At 34.1% G+C, this 22,188-nt stretch overlaps 1 protein-coding gene across 2 annotated transcripts in view; it reads left to right on the forward strand.

Annotated features, from left to right (window-relative positions):
• The first annotated feature begins 5,044 nt into the window (after positions 1-5,044).
• The window catches only part of LOC134205206 (BCL2/adenovirus E1B 19 kDa protein-interacting protein 3), a 28,884-nt gene continuing 11,740 nt past the window's right edge, over positions 5,045-22,188 (forward strand). The window contains exon 1 of one of the 2 annotated variants that reach the window (XM_062680248.1): positions 5,045-6,070. In XM_062680248.1, the coding sequence (XP_062536232.1) occupies positions 5,992-6,070 (79 nt within the window). In that variant the 5' untranslated portion in view covers positions 5,045-5,991. The remainder of the gene's footprint in view (positions 6,071-22,188) is intronic. The other variant, XM_062680247.1, reaches the window with a different exon arrangement.

Raw genomic sequence — 22,188 nt, forward strand, 5'->3', positions numbered from 1 at the left:
CGACATCGTCACATCCCAAAAAAATCGTCACACTTCATCAGTATTTTTCCAAATCGTCCCCGCTTGAGGCAAGAGTGTAAGTTCGATTACTGGATCAGGATTCGTAAAGATTGTAAGACAAGAGTTAACTTACAACAACTCAGAAAAAGCTTAAAGGAAAATACTTGTCAATGCTTCATGATTCACTAGCAACAGTTCGCCCTACTTCTGTAGACTCAGAAAGAGCTTTCTCTGTTTCTGGAAGCTTCGCTACTAAAATACGATCCCGTATGTCTGACGAAACATTGAATATGCTGTGCGTTTTGAAAGCATATTTCAAGGATAAGGACAAGCCCCAAGACAAGTGTTGAATACATACAAAGCAATGAATAAAGTTCGAATCGTTACCATTAAATCCTGACTTTTTATTGATTTTAATGATTTCCGAAAAAAAAAATCTTCCAGTACCTGTATTTTCCCGGTACTCCCGGTACTGAGGGGTTCAGTACCGTAGTACCGGGACTCGCCAAAAAGAGACGGTACTAAAAACCCTAGTGGGTATGGTCATCCAAAAATTGCATGACATGTGGGTACGGTCATCCAAAAATTTCCTGAAGTCAAGCGTTATGGTCTACACGCGTAACCAGAGATCTATTTACCAGTTTTAAATATGCAACATGCCCTTTGTGGTACATATAATAGAATGCGTTCATAGCATGTGGGTATGGTCATCCAATAATTCTCTCTACTCGCATAACCAGAGATCTATTGTTAAATTTCAAATATGGAACATGCCCTCTGTGGTACACAGAATAAAATACGTGCATGGCATGTGGGTATGGTTATCCAAAAATTTCCTGATGTCAAGCGATAAGGTCTGCACGCGTAACCAGAGATCTATCGATCAGTTTTCAATGTGGAACATGCCTTTTGTGGCACATAGAACAGAATGCGTTAATAACATATTGATGACTAAGAACATCTGTTGTGAATACATTATTTTCTATAATCAACAAAGGGCATTTACATTATTCACCCGAATGATCGTTGGTTATGCGTGTAGACCCCAAGGCTTTACTTCAGGGATTTCTCAGATGACTAAGAACATCTGCTGTGAACACATTCTTTTTTATAATCCACAAAGGGCATGCACTATATTTGAAACAGTCCGAATGATCTTTGTTTACGTGTGTAGACCCTAAGGCCTTATTTTAGGGATTTCTCGGATGAATAAGAACAACTGCTGTGAACACATTCTATTCTATGTTCCAAAAAGGGCATGCATCATATTCAAAACAGTCCGCATATCTTTTGGTTATGTAAATAGACCTTAACGCTTTATTCCACGGAATTCCACGGAGAAAAGGGAAAAATATCGATTTTATTGTCAAAGAGTTGTCCAATGCAGGACAAACAAAATTTTAGTGTAAAACTTGCAGAATAAACATAGGTATTTAATTCTTGCCTTCTTGCTTTTTATTTAATTCTTTGTTTCGACTTTTCGTTTCAATGAGACCAAAGCAAGCGTTTTTCGGGCCAAATGAGAATCTTTTTTCATTGAACCATGTTATCAAACTCGATGAAATGTCTGCCGTATTACCGACTTTTTTTTGGGAGCAACGGATTAAGATATCAATTTGAAAATCGTAGTGTGCCACGTGCGACAGGCGGATGCCAAAATTTCCACTGCCTGATTTTTTCCGTTCCGACTGATGGCAGCACCCAGAAGAATAATGAGCATCATGATTATTTGTTTTGTCTGTAGTGTAAAATTTCCAGTAATTAAATTTAGGATTGTGAAATATCTTTAAAGTGACTTGTGCGAATCAAGAAAGTTTCAGCTGCTTTGGTTCATTTTTGCGTGAAAATCGGATCGTTAAAATTCGGAGTGATTGAAGTGTTTAAAACTTCCACATCCAGAGACGCTGTCAACTTGACGAAAACCACACCCTGGCCAACTACGGGATAGAGGTCCCCTTAGCCATATATGTTAAAGGCAACTAAGGTCACTCATCGACAAGCCAGTCCTGGAAGTGTTCTTCTCTGCCTCAGTTACAATACACAAAAAGAATTGACTTGGTGAGATTGTTTCATTACATTTATACAATGAATTTGGGCCGTTACAAATATTTAATTACCATTTTGTCCTATTGGTCTCCGGAAGGTCAAGGGGAGGGGGGTAATAAAAAATGAATTATAAAATGGAAAAAATCATAAAACTCCTCGGATTTGTTAAAGAATGTTTTGAAAATTCTCAAAATTATTTGAATTTTATTTTGTTGCCCCCTCAAAATATTATTTTTGGGCAAAAAAATCCGAGGGGGGGGTGACAGAATAGTTTTTGAATATTTGTATCGGCCTTCATTTTTATGGATCCATTATCCATCTGATAATGGTAGCATGAACAGGCGGGGCTTATTGTGTCATGAAATACCAGACAGTCTGAAATGGGTCACTGAAGCTGCAGTAGAGCTAGCACCAACTAACTCCCGGACTAAATCTGACTGAAAATTTTGTAAAACAGACAGCTTCCTTCCATAACATCACTGCCAGCTAGTGGGGGTTACATTGTACACACACAAAGGCTTATTAGATGAAAATCCTTTTTCGTTTAATCACTTTTATCTCTCACTCACTTTTCGCGAGAATTATCACAGAACAATTACAAAATTGTATGGCCGCGGCGGGATTCGAACCCAGAATAGTAACAATAATAGCCGTAGGGATGCGCGTACTCTAGTCGCACGCTCCAGCACGCTATCTGTATGAAAGTATTAAGTTATTTGTTCCACATAAGCTCCTACAATTTGCATTGATGATGCCACGAAAAGACTCGAATATGAAAAAAAAAAAAGCAAATCAACGATTGGCGGCAATCGAAGTGAGCGAAATATGGTTATCACTATCCATGCTGTTTTTCTTTCCCGAAAAGCGATTTTTCCCCGAAAATTTTAGTGAGGGAGCATCCTGTGCTCCTGAGATTGAGTAAGCATTACGAACCCTGCTTGCTATACATTTATCCAGCCTTCCACGTTCACCATAATTGCGGCTGCTGTAAATAATGTTGACATTAATTGTCTGAAACAAGTGATTTGTTGTTATTATTTATTATTTATAAACAAGAACACCTTAGATTGACTACGTATAAAAATACTATTTTTTCTAGATTGCTTTGAGAATAGGTCGTATGTGCAAAAGAGAGTCTCTCTTTGCTTTCTTTCTCTTTTGATTATTGCACACAAAACTAAATGTAACATGCAGCATTTAAATTTTATTGCAAAAAATCTATCCATAAGGTATCTACTATATTTATTTCTTATAAAATATAGCAATTATGAAAAATATTGTCAGGCATTATTTAACCATTCTGGTTGGATTAGACAAAACCAAGACGACATTGTAAAATTGAAGTCAACTTTCAAAAGCTGTAATTTATTTGTACATAGATTTAAAACATGTGAATGATGTTGTTGACTTATTAAAACCTAATTGAAGCAGTTTCATATCTCGAACAAAACATTGTTAGTTTAAAAACAGTAGAGTGAGGCATGTCCAAAATAGGTTCATTTTTCATGGAACCGAGCATATTTTCGACATATCTTCTTTTAAAATTCTAGATCTCTTAAGCTGTATTGTGGCGTCAAATTGTTGATTCAGTGTTATCTTAAGCTTTTGTTTTTACCAACCATTTGTTTCTCTAGTATCAAACCATTCATAAATTACTATTCATACCGCATTTATGAATTACCGTTCATTAATGTAAGCCCTAGAAAAATGTCTATTAAACCAACATGTAACTGTTTTCATTATTTCCATACGATCGTTTTGAATAGAATGTGCAAGGAACCAGGAAGAACCGGAAAACACACTACTATCAATGACGCAAATGGAACAAATCTGGCAAACTACATAAACAATATGACTGGGTTGGAGTGATCAGGTGCATACATCACGGCCATGGACCGCACGTTTATTTTGCTTTGATGATGCTGCACCGAGTGGTACTGAATTTGATATTAGCTTTTATAACCTTAGCTGGTAGACATTGTTCTAAGCTTTAAAAGGCTTATAAAAATGTATTGCTTAACAAGGACTTTAAGGATGATAACGCAGAAAATGCTGGAGATCACTTATTTAATCTAATAGTAATATAACTTTGCAAGCAATAGGGGTAATGACGGCTTTGGCAGGTTTTGTTCTGTTATTGGCAGGGTTTTTTTTATGACTATGTTCAAATTTGGCCTAAACTTTCTTTGCAGATCAAAGAATATTGTGACCAAATTTCATAAAATTTGGTTGACAAAAACCCCCCTGACAATGATAGAACAAAACCTGCCAAAGCCGTCTTTCCCCCTACCAAATTATCCGAGTGGTCCACAATAAAATCAGGTAATCCAAAATTAAATCTTACATATCTTCAAAATATATGATAGTTTGGCTCTTTCGGTGGGATTTACAACATTTTTACCTACAAATTCTACCTAGCATTCACCACTTTTTAGTTGCATAGGGAAATGATCCAGCATTATTACAAAATCCAACTTTTATTCGTAAAATTGTTCGACCATCTCCTAAAGTGGTCCAAAATACCTCCCTTACCTAGGTATACTTATAACATTTCAACGAATCTGTTTTGGCCCGCAATTCTGTTGAAAAAATCTTGGAAATCGCCTTTTTTTCTGGACGCCGGAGTGTACTAACCCCTGAACAGACACACGTTTCCATGATAGATTTGCTGTACAAACGCAAACAGCAAACTGATAATAAAATTGAGTTTATTATAGATCGGAAGTGATTAGAACTACTTGAAGGGTCGGTATTAAAGCTCAATCAGAACCTACAGTTTAATTTTCAATGAGCTTTTGCAATAAAGCTCATAATCGTTCGCTTTATTGCAGTCAGATGTCGCTAATGATATGGAAAAGCACAGCACTTTCCCACAGGCCAATATGTTGTACAACATTCTTCCCGAGCACAGTGTTCTGGTGACAAGCGCATGAGTTATCATTGTCACGTACGCAAGAATTCAAACCCCAAACAAAGAACTGGACAAACGATAAACGGGCATCAAAACAAAGTTGAATGGCACACAGTGAAGTCGTGTTTTCGCGAGTCTCGTCGTGGGCATATAAACAGTGGAGAAAAAACAGGAATTAGCGTTGGTAGTTGTGTGATGCGCAGTCCATGGTATACTGGAACGGCTGGTAAAAGTGTATGACGTGCAGCTGGGATAGTATGTTGTTCAGTTTTGTTATTATTTGTACAGTCGCCCATCCCCATCGTCATCGTTGAACGAAAAACAAGATTACTCGAAATCGAATCATTTTGCTACGTGCTATATACTAATGCGCAGCAAGCTGTGACCAGCTGGCAGAGGTGAAAACGCAACAATAGTAAAATATCATTTGAACTGTGAGGACGCGGGTCGTTTCAAGAGTTCTAGATTAATTTTATAGCGTAAAAATAGTTCGAAGAAGAAAATCGTTTGATTTATTGTGAATTTAAAAAATCAAGAATAAAGTCAAGATTTAGAAATACATTGGTATCGTCAACAAGCCGAATTAAAGAAAACACAAAGTTTTCTTATTTCACCGATCAATTCGTGGAAATTATCTGAAGCAGTATTCGTTGAGGAACCGCAAATTATTATTTTAATAAAAAGTCGTAGAAAAACGAAGTGCGTGAGAAAGTGGATCGGAGGAAAACATTCGGTGTGATTGTATGCGTCACGCAACAAATTGCGCGTCAAGCGGTATTTATTGCACCTGTGTCTGTGCTTTGTTTATTCAACGTTCCGCTTTAGTCCGCTACTGCTTCATTTCGTAGCCAGGCGACAGGGATCCGGCTACTTCAGTGGAAACTCACGTACACTTTCGGAACCTTTGTTTACAAATATAGTGAAGCGAGAGGATTGATTTTTCGCTTGTTTACGTGCATCGGAGCACAGAGGAATCCCTAGGAGCAATACGGGATACATTTCTGCATTCCAGACAAAGAACGAAAGGACAGAGGATGTTCAAGTCCATTAATTTAACCAGTGAACCGAACAAGATGTCAGCAACCGCAAGATACAGTGAGGATTTGTTGGGAGGTAGGTGTAACAAGGAAATTGAACGGAATTTCCCGATGAATCATGAAAGCGTCTGTGGAAAATATATACAGCTAACTTGCCATTTCATGATTCAGCCGAAGAAATCCCTATTGTATACATATCACAAATCATCAAAATAAGACGCAATACGTCAGCCTACAGCTCATGTACCTATGCACAAGATATAGAGTTGGTACAGGGATTAAATTACAGTATTTGCAGTGCTTTCATCCAAAATTCATTACTCATGCTTATGTTAGGACGTAATGTAAAACGTAAATTTGTGATAGTGAAAAATAGCGCGTTTAATATATTGCAAGTTACGTTGCTTTGGAAGGTTTAAAAATATGATAAATAATAATACGCGTAATTCAATGGTGAACAACGACGTGTGAGTTTCAGCAAACAAGTACAAACCAACAAACTACCATGATATCGGTCAAGCAAATACGCAACCAGAAGAAAAAAGCTTTGGCAGACTACAAAGACCCACCCTCGCTACCCATGGCCTAGGAATATTTTCCTAGGTTTTGGTGCTTCCATCGAGCAACCGATACGATGGAAGCGTTGCAGAACAAAGTCGATTCGAAACAGTAACAACTGTTCGTCGTACGAGTGATAGGAGTGCCAACTCAGCATTGGATGGTGTACTGAATTCAAGTTAAACAAACCAGTCCGAGCGAACAGTGTCGTTGACATCGTTTGCTATTTTTGGAAGTATAAAAATGCGTCATTTCATAGCGGCCGACATTATGGTATGACCAGCTAGATTTATTCCAATATAAGCCAATTTACTCAATTAGTACTTGATGCGTTGCCTTAACCGGATGCCTCCAATTGTTTATGTTTCACCAGAAATATCAAAGAAATTTGAAATTTTGTCTTATGCCAAAAATAGTACCTTCAGTGAAGTGAAAAACGAACCGTACACAAAATTTATTTATCTTCAAACAAGCTTCAAGTTATTGAAATCTGCTTTCTGCATGTTTGAAGTATCGAAGAAAAAGTTAACCTAGTTATTTCATTTTCCAAAAACAACAATGCAAAAACACAAAATGAAATTATTTTGATTAACTTTTAATTTGCTTAATGTTGAAACTATCTCTGAAGTAGGCTTGAATTTATTCTATTGGATTTGTTTTATCAAGGATACAATTTAGCTACAATTGGATCCACAAGCGATGATTTTACCCTGAACGAAGCAAAACATCATTGCAAAGAAACTATCTTCAAAGCGGAATTGAAACATTTAGTAAACAGAGCATGCAGTCATGCAATCATAAGTTCAATGCAAGACGCACTGCGCGAATACATGTATACTAACGATAGTACATAAAATAATGGAGAAGAGTGTAAAATAATGCATACCATAAATGACCAGTAAACATTCAAATCGATTATTCTAATTATGCTTTGTTTAGCTCATCACCTCGGCATTGTGTGAAGATTAGCCAAAAACAAAAGTTAGGCAAAATGATCCAACTTAAGGCTGCCTTACACTTCGTGAACATTTTTCGCCGGAATTTGGTTCCCGTGTTTTTTAAAGGGGGCTGGGATTTTGATTTTCCGTGTCCAAATCCCGAAAACAACGCATATGCAAAAATGCATGGGAAAAAATCCGCGGATCAAATTCCCGAGGTGTGAGGCTACCTTTAATCGAAGTATTCGAAGTCTGGAATGGATTTATTTACAGTTTGTTGTAAGAAATGTGGAATATCTTTTTTATTTGATCGCGTAGTTTACTTTGGCACTGATCGTCAAACAAAACTGCCACAGTTGTCAGGTGACAATGATAGGTTTAGATGTTCAAGTTAGTTAGCTTGCTCAATTCCTTTGAACTATCTATACGTGGCAATATAATCTATTAAGTGTTAAGTAAAGATCAGAAAGCAGGGAAACGTGTTCAGTATCAACATTAAATTACAACTATTCGAACAAAAAAAACCGCGAACAATTTCGTCAAGGCTAACCGGTAGTTTTTTTTTTATTTCTTTTGCTCTCTGATTCCTCCTACAATCGATCATATATCTGCTTTCTACAAACATGCAACACACGGTAAAAATGAAAACATAGTTTTTCTTGCTCTCTGTTTAGCTTTGAGGTACCGTAGCCCAGTTTATGATTTGTTTGTACGTATCATGGGGGAGGTGGATTATTTGTAAACATTGTTGAACTGATCGTTCACTAATACATCTTCTCAATTTTCAACTGGTTTATCGGTAGTCACCAGTTTACACTGTGGTTGGTTAAGTGTGTGGCTTTCGGTTCGACTCTTTAGTTTGAAACATGTAAACACTCGTGAAAAGATGTATCAATGTTTCGATAGACTTTGCCCAGTTTTAAATTTGATATAGGATAAAATTCCCCAGATTTCCAGTTTGCCTTGCGAGTTAGATTGCCAATCCGGAGATGGTGAGTTCTATTTTCGGTCCGGCCTAGGGTGTTTTAGGGCGGGAAAATGCTCCGATCATGGGCATAGTGTATCCATTGTACTTCCCACACAATATACATACTCAATCTCATACATTCATTGGCATAGAAAAGCTTTCAATTAATAACTGAGGAATCTGGGGTCTAGAAATCTCATTCGCCGGCTGTCCTAAAATCTCATAACAGCGTTTGCAACCGATGGTTGTATTAATTCTGGTGGTTCAGGAACATTCTTACGATGCTGCAAGTTCCAAGAATCACAATCTTCTGGATGCTATAAAAGTTATGACTTATGAGATAGTTTCAGCTCTCCTAAGGATTTCAGAAGAGTTTTCCGGATGATTCCAATTGTTGACTTACCCTCTTCAGGTGCTTTATCTGGGAAACACATGGTGTTTATAATTGGTGACGCCTCTTCCACCTACTCATGTGGCAAGGTCATTCAATGGACAGTTTGGATGGCACATGCAATGTTTTTTGAACGCCATTCGTATTACTCGTTCCAACCTAACGCTTCCAAGTTATTCTTGGTTCGCTTCAACACCGTGAAAATGTAGGTCAGCACACCCAAACTATTTGTCAATAAGGTCACAGAAAACGTTGTCCGCATTTTATTGCCGACCGACAAGAAGCTTTTTAAAATACTGTTAATACTGTACAAGAACTTTTCTTGCAGCTCTTTCTTAATCATGCTTTGGCGAATTCTCTTCAGTTTCAGGAAACCTAGTAACTTGTGAGTTTCGCCGTCAACCATGTTTTGAATCTCCTACTTTTTATTGACACTGATACTGTCGGCATCCGCCAGGTGACCCCGGTATAGATGTACGGGTCGACATTAACTGATTCTAAGCTCCATCCGGATGTCGTTGTTGAATACCGTTACAAGCCTCAGAAATTGCTTCAGCTTCTTTACAGATTCCGCAATCAGCTTCATATTGTCCATTATGTGTGGGTAATGATTGTATGCCTCTTCAAATTAAAAAAAATGATAGCTATAGTTGTCTTGGTTGAGCGCTCTGCTAAGAGGGTTCATGACAAGGCAAAACCATAGAGGACTAAAGGTATCATCTTGGAATATGTCCCTTCTGATGCTGAGATTCCTTTTCTCCAAAGCGTGCTGTATTAGCCTGATGACGTTAACATCTATCATGTAGAACTGCACTACTTTAAGGAGGTACGAGTGAGGTTCTGAGTCGTATGTCTTCTTATAGTCGATGTACGCCACGCTCAGGTTTCTTTGCTTCTGAATGAGTTGCGTCGAAAACCTTTCTATTTGTCAGTCATCAGGTTTTTGACGTCGCAATGGTTTTGTACTTTCTTCGCTATTACCAATGGCAGCACTTTGTACAGACTAAAAACACGTTATTTGTCTGATTTGGCTGGGTTTGCAGTGGTCCGATCCTTCGACAGAAGATGAGAGACACGCCTAGAGATGAATTCCCAGGATTATCAACTACCGAGTTGAAGCTTTTCCTAATTTATGTCCACCCACGCAATCCAGCACAATTTAATGAAAGAAGAGGGTTCGCTGCTTCCATCAGTGGTGCTGGATTACCTGGGTGGGCTCCAATTAGCTCACCAGCAACGTGAGCAGCTCTTGTTTACAAAAGCAATTTCGCCCTTTTGAAATGTTGGTGCCGATATATTTAACCGTAATAATCACATACATCAAGCTGCTGTGGGTGTAGAACGCAAGTTCTGAACTCAAGTACGGTTTCGAACATCCAAGATATCCCAAAACCATCTGACCATGAATATATTATCACCCAACCAGGGGATGGCAGATTTTAATACAGTTCTGCATAAGAACCTTACAGAAACTGTAGATTATATATACAATTCTGTAAGCTTTTTATACAAATATTGTATTAAAATAATACAGATTTGTATTATTTTAATACAATATTTGTATAAAAAGCTTACAGAATTGTATATGCCCAGATTTTATACAATAATTGTTAGATTTGTTTTTTGGGTGTGAATATGGTTGAATACATATCCAAACTTGAAGCGACCAAAAAGTGTAGAGGGTGGCTGTAGAACGCAAGTTCTAAACTCAAGGACGGTTTGGATGACCCGGGATTTCTCAAAACCATCTTACCATGTCTTATGGAATAAATAAGAAGAATATAGCTTGATAGCTAGCTTGATACCTATTCACATTTGGTTTATACGATTGAAAGTTTTCCCAGCAAAAAACATGTAGAAGGAGTCTCAGCAGTGATATATATCGACCTGTACTGTTTAGTGTGTGAGTTTCACTAATTTATAAATTGTTTTAATATTTTCTACGTCGTACTACAAATTGCTTCTGTGTTACAGAAACGTATCTGTAGTAATTTTATTTTTTCTTCTTCTAAACTTCAAAAAATGAAACGTTTCTTCAAAATTTTAATGTACCGGAATGCATATCTGTTGCTGTTGGAGCTTTCTCAATGTTATATTTATCACTGAATTATTTTAGAAATCACTTACCTAGTATTCTCTTAGGAATCACGAGATTCTCCTTGTGTACAGTATTTCAACGCTGAGTATATTTTAAACCTCAACTTAATGCGGTTTGTTGAGAACTTTTTGCATCAACAAGCAATAATATAATAAAAACCACGTGGTTCGGTTGTCAGATACCCCACTCCCCTATGGGGTTTATCTTGTTTTTTTTTGACAAACTCTCCCTCTCCCTTGTATGGTTTTGTGGTGTTTGGACGGTCCCTAAGTTGTTTTGGAAATTTTGTATTAACTTCATAAATTTTAATTTCTTTACTAAATTTTATTTATTAGAACATTTTGATTTATATCACCCAACCAGCGGATGGCAGATTTTAATACAGTTCTGCATAAGAACCTTACAGAAACTGTATAAAAATTGGGCATATACAATTTCGGAAGATTTTAATACAACTGTTGTATTGAAATAATACAAATTTGTATTATTTTAATACAATATTTGTATAAAAAGCTTACAGAATTGTGTATGCCCAGATTTTATACAATAATTGTCAGATTTGTTTTTTGGGTGTACAGAACATTCCTTATTTCTCTAGGAAAGTTTACTTCACTGGCAAGATATTATCCTTTAATTATTATGCACATCAAACATATCTGTGAATCAACAGCAACACAAAATACATTTTATTATCCTACTCTCTGAAGAATGATTGTGAATAAAAACCAACACTTGAAGTGATGAATCTTTTCGTCCGTTCCACATTAATGCGTATAAAGAATGCAAATATGTGAAACGTGTCACAATATTATTTTGCATTACGAGTATATATCGCCGGAAATAAAATCGCTGCCAATTCGTAAACAGCAGCACTATACTCAGAATTTTTATTCGTCTCAACTAAAAAAATCCACGACTGAGCGTTAGATTCGCACAATATTCTTCTTCTTTGTTTCGTGGCTGAGATGAAGCGTGCTATCGCAGACTATAATAGCAATATGGTACGATGCGAATACGGTCACAGTAGTTACGAAAAATTCATAAACAAAGAGTCAGAGATTTTCTAAACCCTAATTAACTCTGCACTCAATTACCAACGACGCTACAGTGAGTTTGTTGCGTATTGCAAAACTCGTTGAACGAGGACATTCATCGAGAGCGTGTCATCGCTAGGGTGGATCATTACTTGTCAAGAATTACAAGTTCATAAAACTAAAATGAATATTTAATAATTATCGTAAGTTATTCATTAATCAATGTTGCGGTAATTCGTTTGAAATCCTAAATCAATTTTGCGAATGTCCTTGAAATTTGGTATAGCAATTTTATTCGATTTATCTAATAACTTTAAAAAGTATTAAAAATTGAGGTGTTTTACAGATCATGTAAATTTCAGGAAACTCTCCAAAGGTAATCCAATTAAAAATAATTCGAAATTTCTATTATTATATTAGAGTTTCATTGTAAACTAGGTGTACCTGCCCGATCTCGCTCGAGTTTTATTTTCCATCTGTCAATAATTTTGTTGATATAGCAGCGTCGCATTCTAGATCGACTTCAGTTCGAGCTTGGTGGCTTTCTCCAAAACTCATGAAACCGTTGCTTTTTGACAATTTTCCAACTTTCCCCGTCAAATTGATCAACTCTCAGTATGTACAAACACAGCTGATCCCAAGACTAATCGATTAGTTAGGGAATCATGCAAATCGATCCATCCGTTCACGAGTTATAGTGTCTTAAAGGAAATGTAAACTCATTTTTATATATAGAGAAGATAAATTTTTCATTCCGAAAGAAGTGATTACCTCCAATACATTTTTTAAACTAAATTTGTGCAGTGATTTGTGACAGTATGTGGAGGCGCGTAGTACATTGTAGGTTAGTCAAATATCGGGTGGGGTGAGGGCGTGTTGATTTATGAAGCCTTTTCTCCTACCAGGAAGATAGGCAATTAACTTTGATTGAGCATTCTAAATGGTCAACTGATATATGATGTACTTTAGCTTCATTATTTCTGTTCCGATAGTTTGATTTCAGCTCAGCATTTAGAGAAAACTTACAATACTAAATCATATTTGTGTTGTTTGTTCTTATATCAGCACAAGCAAACGATAACACTCGTAGTGACAGCGGTAGCCACAGGATCACCCTGCTGGTGCATCAACTGTTTACTTCAAACATCGGGCGCGAAAAGAAACAATCGACTACGTTCTATTGAGGATGTTGACTTCATACTATATAAAATGAATAAAAGGCCAACCAAATATTGGCTCTAGTTGTTATCTAGTATTTTATTAGGTTAGGTTTGTTGATATTACTTGGCGGTACGGTGGTAAAGTTGATATTTGTTCTGTTGAAGGAGCACTACCAAGCGACTGATGCACAAACTGTCGCGAAGCACTCCTACTTACATATCACACCTGGTGCTTGATGGTCATAAGCTATATTTTGAGAGCTTATTCATGACGGGTTGCTTGTTTTGGTAGTTGACACTAAACGCTTCTTCCGGATGAAGCAGGCTAGACGAGTAAATCCATTTGCAGTTTGTTTTCAGAAGGTCCGTTTTGCCTCACCCGCTTGGTGATTTGGTGCTACGCTTCATCTGAGCCATTTTGTAGTTTTTCTTACGAAAAGGATATAAAGATAAAGGTATAACTTTGTTCGACAACTCTTCTATGATGGCGATTGTCATCAAAAGTGTCGTTTGATGCACGAAATATTATATCGATTAGCAATGAATGCTACTTATATGCGGCACTGTTGTGTGTAAACACGTAAGTTTACTGACACAACGATAACACATATATTTATATAGATTATCATTCGCTCTTAAACCGGTTTTACGAATCAGCAGAGGATGAAATAGTTTGGCATCGTGAAATTCAAAGCCGTGTGGCAGACTTCCACACAAGGAATTTGAAAAAATAGCCAACGAGTACACACAACACACGAGAGTGCACATCGATGCATCCATACTGGCGAACTTATTCAGAAGTTGCTTTATTTTGATCATGTCTGCATGTTTTGTGCCTTTCTCGTATACCTACCTTCTTGACTCAAATCCCAACAGACTCATATTCCGAACATTCGTCACATGTAGCTTTACCTGGAATATTTTGTTACTATTGCATAAATGAACGAACTTTATCGGCAGGTGTACAATTCAAGGACATGATAACTGTAGAGCAATGAGATCTTCTTCTTATTGGCATTACATCCCCACACTGGGACAGAGCCGCCTCGCATCTTAGTGTTCATTAAGCACTTCCACAGTTATTAACTGCGAGGTTTCTAAGCCAGGTTACCATTTTTGCATTCGTATATCATGAGGCTAGCACGATGATACTTTTATGCCCAGGGAAGTCGAGACAATTTCCAATCCGAAAATTGCCTAAACCGGCACCGGGAATCGAACCCAGCCACCCTCAGCATGGTTTTGCTTTGTAGCTGCGCGTCTTACCGCACGGCTAAGGAGGGCCCCTGAGAGATATGAGATATCGATGAAATTTTGCATTTTAGTGCATTCAGAATTTTGAGAATATTTATATTATTCGTGTTCGACATTTGAGACAAATTTTAACAGAATAAAATCATTGAGTATTGATAGTTACAATCAATTAAATATATTTACCCCAAAGTTCTATTCTTTCGCTATCCGATGGAAACAATGGATCAATTAAAATATTTTAATTCATGTGCCATAAAGACCTCCCCAATCAACACAAAATCGTATATGATGCAACATAAGATGCTAAAGTGGAGGCGATATACGTACATGTTGTATGGGGATGTACCTATATGGCCTCCACTTTAGCATCTTATGTGACATCATACACGATCTTGTGTTGTCTGGGTCTGAAGTAAGAAATGTGCTTGAGTGTTCAAAATATGAGTCACATCTACGTTCTTACTTTTAACTGTTTATTCGTCGTTTATTCGGGTGCATATAAAGAAGAACACAGACATATTTTAGCTTCACAAAAAGTTGGTTTCTCTTTCGGGAAACGTGCCAGCCTAGGGCTGAAAGTGTCCTTAATAAAGACAATAAAAAAAGGTTTCTCTTGGAACAACTCATAAATAGAGCTATTGCCATACATTCATAAAAATGGCTGGTACGATCACGTTAATGGTCGGTTTCAGCAGATAAACATACGTACAGATTCCTGTTTTATGTTTAATGGAAGGTAATGCAGTCAAAGATTATAGAATTCTCTGAACGATAATGATAATGATCGACGATAAACGAGAGACATAAACTTCTTTCAATCATAACAAACGCAATAATCGATACTAATGCGAAATTAAAAAAGAATCTCAAAAGTTTTAAAAAATTTTAGTCTTTTTTTTATTTTTGTAGATAACCGCGAACAACAATGATTTTCATGAAATAACTATTATTCTCGAACTTGATATTCAGTGATGATGTTTTTCTGCTGTTGTCACCAGGCCTACCCGATCGCTTTCTAGTACTCAGCACATTATTTTTACATTTATTTTTGAAACTGTCGACGAGTTTTGTGATCCACTATGCTACAGATCATGTCACTTATTCCTTGAAATTGGAACCACGTAAGGCAGAAGCCATAAGTTGAAAAGCTAAACTTTATATGGACTTGATTGATATAAGAGATAAAAGAATTAGCATCAATAACGAAAATTTGCTGTTTTTTGTGCCCTTTCCAGGCCATATCGATCAGGAAAGCTGTCGTTTGATTAGTAAGCTTTGTTTGCTGAAAAGCTGCTTACGGGCTACATCGATTGTCCAACACTATTGCCGCAGTTACATGTGTAAGCTCCTGAAAGACCGCTTCGTCAGCGCCTGTTATGAATATAGAACTACAGACTAGCAACTATGCACTACACGAGGCAATTCGATCTATCAACCGGCGCTTCAACTACTTCTTCGACATGTTTGACTTTCACTTACCCAGTTGACGTGTTTTGCTATCGGTGACTCGATTTTTTTTCCATACCGCTGGCCGTTTTCAATTGGTCCAATTCATTTAATTTTATTCATTTAGACATTTATTGTCCGTTGGACTATTTGAATAAATGAACAAATGAACAAGTTATCATTAACCATATCGGGTTCACAAATGCCACAGTATCTGGCAAAACCACAGAAGGTGTTCAACTGAGTTGTGATTGTTGCAGATGTCATAGTTCACACAGTTGGGTATGTCCTCAGTTCTCAGACGCGGTAGAGCGACCGCGACGCGGTAGAGGTTGTTATCGGCATTTTCGTTTCCAGGTATGACACGATGACATGGTCACCACATAATTGTCGTTAGCTCTGTATCGGTCTTCAACGTATTATGAATCCTCTGGGTGCAGGTGTGGTCATCAGATTGTGCAATATGTAGCTGTAATGTGAATGTACGGCATGTCGTAGAAGCTTGGGTGAAAAGTGCAGAAGTTTAATTTTGGTTGTATTATTTCGTATACCAATCATTTTTCATATTTGTTCATCAGTTAAAAATAACCATAATTACTGTATTTTAATTTTAAAAACAGGAACAGCAGAATGCGGCGCGGTTATTCCATAGATGGGGTTTCGCTCACCTCTTTGACGAGAACAAACCTCAATTGACGCAATGCAATGAAAGTTCATAACGAGTAGTTATCACCTCCGCAACTAACGATGCATGGAACGCTAGTTGAATAAAGTAAAAGTAACTGCCTCGTGCAGTAATTCATACCTCACACATGTTACTATGTGACTAGTGATCATCATTCGTTCAAGTGATAGAGTATGGCGTGTCAAACACCCTTCTAATAGCTATGGTTATGAATGCATATATGAGATTTGGCTCTACATTTTGATTGAGACAGAATGCAACAAAATAAAACATAGGTTTCATAAAAATAATTTATAAAACATCAATTGTATACGATTTTAATTATCAAAAGTATATGATGACTTAAACAATTTGATGGCGAATTAATCACAACAATAAAGAAACTAATAATACAAAGATAATTCCGCTAGAAAAGCAATAATAATAATTTATTCAAAAATAAGATTTGTATTTTAATTATACATTCAGGCAGATAGATAATTTGTTTTTTGAATATCCGTTAATCATTCCTTATATTATCGGGATTTTGCTCAACCAAACCACAGAATTTAAGGAACAAATTACTTATAGCAGCATCACTATTCGAATCGAAAACTTTTATCTCAGTAATTAAGAATGTACATTTGTACATGTAAGAACAAATACATTTATTTTACTATCAAAATCACATAGGAACCCGACTACATGCAATAACTATTATGATTTCATCGTGAACCAGTTGCAATTTCGTAAAAGCTCATTTGTTTTCCATTTCTATAAGCATAAAATGCTCTATCCCCAAATTGGTATTCGTCTGTAGTCGTTGATTGCACCCCCGAAACAATTATATGGAAATTAATAAATGTTTATTAAATCTGGTTGGCGCAAATCTACTGCGACGTGTTTTGGCGACCACTGCCTTATCAGCGCATTCGTACGTCAATTATATTCACATTTATAGGAAAGCATGTGGTTTTGATGATAGGGGCACATCATTCGAGGAACGTCAAAATAATATAGGCTCATCATCACACATGATTTTCGTTAGTTTATATTACAAGCATATTGGAGCTAGATGTGACAAGAATACAAAGGTAGAAGAACGATTGAAGCTAATTGCAACTTTATTATGCTGGAAATGTGTAGTAATATGGAAGGATCCACTAGATACGTCACAAGAAAATTAACAATTTTCAACCTCTTCCTTAGTTGTCACTTTTTATATCTTTTTATATCTGCTTTGTATTAAAAAAATGATCTGTTAGATGCTCAAGCGATAGAAGCTTATTGAAAATTCTGAATTTAATTGACATCTGAAGAAGTTATTCGAAGCTTCAAGAATTTTGAGACTAGATCGAATTGTTTTTTTTTAAACAACCAGGAAAATAATTGTGTAGTAAAATCTTTGTTCTCAATAAGGTTTCGCAATTCTCACTAAAAACAATACAAACTCAAACACAGATGGGAAGACATTTGTTCAGTTCATCGAGTTGAGTCGATTGGTATATGATACTTTGGGTCTTCGAGTCTCCTATAAAAAAAATGATTTTCGTACGGCCAAGGTGCCGAATAATATGCAATTAATTGGAATAGTAATTGTGCCATTTGCATGACAAAAATTATTGAAAACCGTAGGAATATCTATGTAAGTTAATAACTAAATTTTGCCCTAACAAAAGCGATGTAAAAAAATCTACTTCTGTTGTCTGTGATAACTAATACAGTAAAAGTACAACTAGAAAGCGTAGTATTATATGCTTGAAATAGAAATTCATTGAACTCTAGGGATTTGCCTTCCCCAGGTCAGGTTCAAAGTAGCAAGTCTTTGATATTTTCAGTAGCTTGCATGAATGAATGAGCTGGCTAACCAATCGTTGAGCTATTTACAACTTGCCGGTACGATGCACATAGCTATTTTAAACACCCACTACGACGGAACAAAACAACAGTTGTAGAAACTACCTGCTAGACAGCAATAATCATAAATCGGGTGTAGTTCATCGGTGAAAGTGGCCAGATACAACGCAATTTTCTATAAATGTTGAGCATTGTAAAAATAAACTGATTGAGGTGGGTAGGACGTGGATAAATGTTCGTTGAAAATTTGAATAGGGTAACAACATATGAAGGGTCTCCTGTTTATAAAATTTCTCTGTACTTTTTGAGTATACTATATCGATGTGAAAAGTAATATAAAATCACCTTGTTTTATTGATTACAATTTTATAATATGTCTAGTTATGTTCACTTCACTTAGTTATTTGCAGTTTTTTTTAACAAAAAACAATAACAAAAAATGAATTATCTAAATAAATTAGAAAAACTATTTTCCTTTTGATGACCAGAACTGCGGTCCCATTCTATAGAGCCTGTTTTAAGTTTCAGTTTTACAATAGAAAACACGAATTGTTATGTATATTATGATAATTTAACATACGAACAATATAGCTCACCAACAAACTGACATATCGTTGACAATCTTCGAGCTGTCTCGTTTGGTATGTAATCCTATGGGGCTCTGAGCCTTTTTTCAAAAGTTCGTTTTAGAGTGCTCCTAAAGCTTTTGCGTACAAGAAAGGCATGAAGATAATTTATTTGTATCGCAAGTTGTTCACGACCAGCTTTCTAAAAATAAAGTAATCCTAACATATAAGAAAGAAGCGACTATTTTGAGAAGCCGTAAAATGCCGAGACAGGTATGCAAATAAACTAACACATAAACTGCGCAGCACCTTACCTCATGAAAAGCTGAGATGGCTATCTACACTTCAGTGTATTCAGGCTCAGATTCGTATGATGTACACGTAGGCGGGTGACAGAATGCAAGTAACACAATATAGGAATTTAATAACATATCCGGCATCAAGTTCCCAGACCGGTACTTTGGCCTTGGATTCACTGAATGTAAACAAACGGTAAGAGGGAAGGCATCAGCAATCGTGGAGACTGTGATTGAGGGATCAAATTACTTTGACCTATACAAAGAATTTCACGCGCCTATCTTGACTTCGCGTGATAGGACAATGTAGAAAACAAATGCACTTTCAAGTGTTATTCTTAGTTTATTATTGAATCGCAGTGCAGCACGCTTCTACGCTCCCCCATGAATGAAGATTTAATAAATGACAAGGAAGGCAAATTGCCAGATTTCGACTTAATTGCAATTTGTGCATATCTGTGAGTACCTATATGTGTAAAACAAAATCGAACGAATTAAATGCAGTGACAGCATGGTGCTCTGCTCACTTCTATGCGCAAAAAGCTAATAAAAGTTGACCACATCTGGCACATTGCAAGGTATCTAAAGTGAATTTCCTCTAAAGCACAAATTTGACCAAAAATGTTTTTTTCCTAACAGATTCATAAAAGTTTATTTCATCATTATCATCTGAAAATCTAAAAATCTAAAAATCTAAAAATCTAAAAATCTAAAAATCTAAAAATCTAAAAATCTAAAAATCTAAAAATCTAAAAATCTAAAAATCTAAAAATCTAAAAATCTAAAAATCTAAAAATCTAAAAATCTAAAAATCTAAAAATCTAAAAATCTAAATATCTAAAAATCTAAAATCTAAAAAATCTAAAAATCTAAAAATCTAAAAATCTAAAAATCTAAAAATCTAAAATCTAAAAATCTAAAAATCTAAAATCTAAAATCTAAAAATCTAAAAATCTAAAAATCTAAAAATCTAAAAATCTAAAAATCTAAAAATCTAAAAATCTAAAAATCTAAAAATCTAAAAATCTAAAAATCTAAAAATCTAAAAATCTAAAAATCTAAAAATCTAAAAATCTAAAAATCTAAAAATCTAAAATCTAAAAATCTAAAAATCTAAAATCAAAAATCTAAAATCTAAAATCTAAAATCTAAAATTTAAAATCTAAAAATCTAAAAACCCAAAAATCTAAAAATCTAAAAATCTAAAAATCTAAAAATCTAAAAAATTAAAATTTAAAAAATCTAAAAATCTAAAAATCTAAAATCTAAAATCTAAAATTTAAAAAATCTAAAAATCTAAAATCTAAAAATCTAAAAATCAAAATCTAAAAATCTAAAATCAAAATCTAAAAATCTAAAATCTAAAAATCTAAAATCTAAAATCTAAAAATCAAAATCTAAAATTCTAAAATCTAAAAAAAATCTAAAAATCTAAAAATCTAAAAATCTAAAAATTCTAAAAATCTAAAAATCTAAAATTCTAAAATCTAAAAATTCAAAATTAAAATCTAAAATCTAAAAATTCTAAAATCTAAAAAATCAATAAATCCAAAAATCTTAAAATCTAAAATTTAAAAATCTAAAAATCTTAAAATTTAAAAATCTAAATTTATTAAACTCTAAAAATCTAAAAATCTAAAAATCTAAAATCTAAAAATCTAAAAAATCTAAAAATCTAAAATTCAAAAATCTAAAATCTAAAAATCTAAAAATTCTAAAATCTAAAAATCTAAAATCTAAAATCTAAAATCTAAAAATCTAAAAATCTAAAAATCTAAAATCTAAAAATCTAAAATTCTAAAATCTAAAAATCTAAAATCTAAAAATTCAAAATTCAAAAATCTAAAAATCAAAAATCTAAAATCTAAAAATCTAAAAATCTAAAATCTAAAAATCTAAAATCTAAAAATTAAAAATTCAAAATCTAAAAATCTAAAATCTAAAAATCTAAAATTCAAAAATCTAAAAATCTAAAAATCTAAAATCTAAAAATCTAAAAATTCAAAATTCTAAAAATCTAAAAATCTAAAAATCTAAAAACTAAAAATTCAAAATCTAAAAATTCTAAAATCTAAAAATCTAAAAATTAAAAAAATCTAAAAATCTAAAAATTCAAAAATCAAAATCTAAAATCTAAAAATCGAAAAATCTAAAAATCTAAAAATCTAAAAATCTAAAAATCTAAAAATCTAAAAATCTAAGAATCTAAAAATCAAAAAACCTAAAAATCTAAAAATCTAGAATCTAAAATCTTGAATCTAAAATCTAAGAATCTAAAAATCTAAAAATCTAAAAATCTAAAAATCTAAAAATCTAAAAATCTAAAAATCTAAAAATCAAAAAATCTAAAAATCTAAAAATCTAAAAATCTAAAAATTTAAAAATTTAAAAATCTAAAAATCTAAAAATCTAAAAATCTAAAATCTAAAAATCAAAAATCTAAAATCTAAAATCTAAAATCTAAAAATCTAAAAATCTAAAATCTAAAAATCTAAAATCTAAAATTCAAAATTCTAAAATCAAAATCTAAAAATCTAAAATCAAAATCTAAAAATCTAAAATCTAAAAAAATCTAAAATCTAAAAATCAAAAATCTAAAAATCTAAAAATCTAAAAAATCTAAAATTAAAAAATTAAAAATCTAAAAATCTAAAATCAAAATTCAAAAATCTAAAAATCAAAAATTCAAAAATCTAAAAATCTAAAATCTAAAATCTAAAAATTCAAAAATTCTAAAAATCTAAAAATTCAAAAATCTAAAAATCTAAAAAATCTAAAATCTAAAAATCTAAAAAATTTAAAAATCTAAAATCTAAAATCAAAAATCTAAAAATTAAAAAAATCTAAAATCTAAAATCTAAAAATCTAAAAAATTAAAAATCTAAAAATCTAAAATCTAAAAATCTAAAATTCTAAAATCTAAAAATCTAAAAAATCTAAAAATCTAAAATCAAAAATTTAAAAA

This window comes from Armigeres subalbatus, chromosome 1 (genome assembly GCF_024139115.2).
Source record: "Armigeres subalbatus isolate Guangzhou_Male chromosome 1, GZ_Asu_2, whole genome shotgun sequence".
Classification (NCBI taxonomy): Eukaryota; Metazoa; Arthropoda; class Insecta; order Diptera; family Culicidae; genus Armigeres; species Armigeres subalbatus.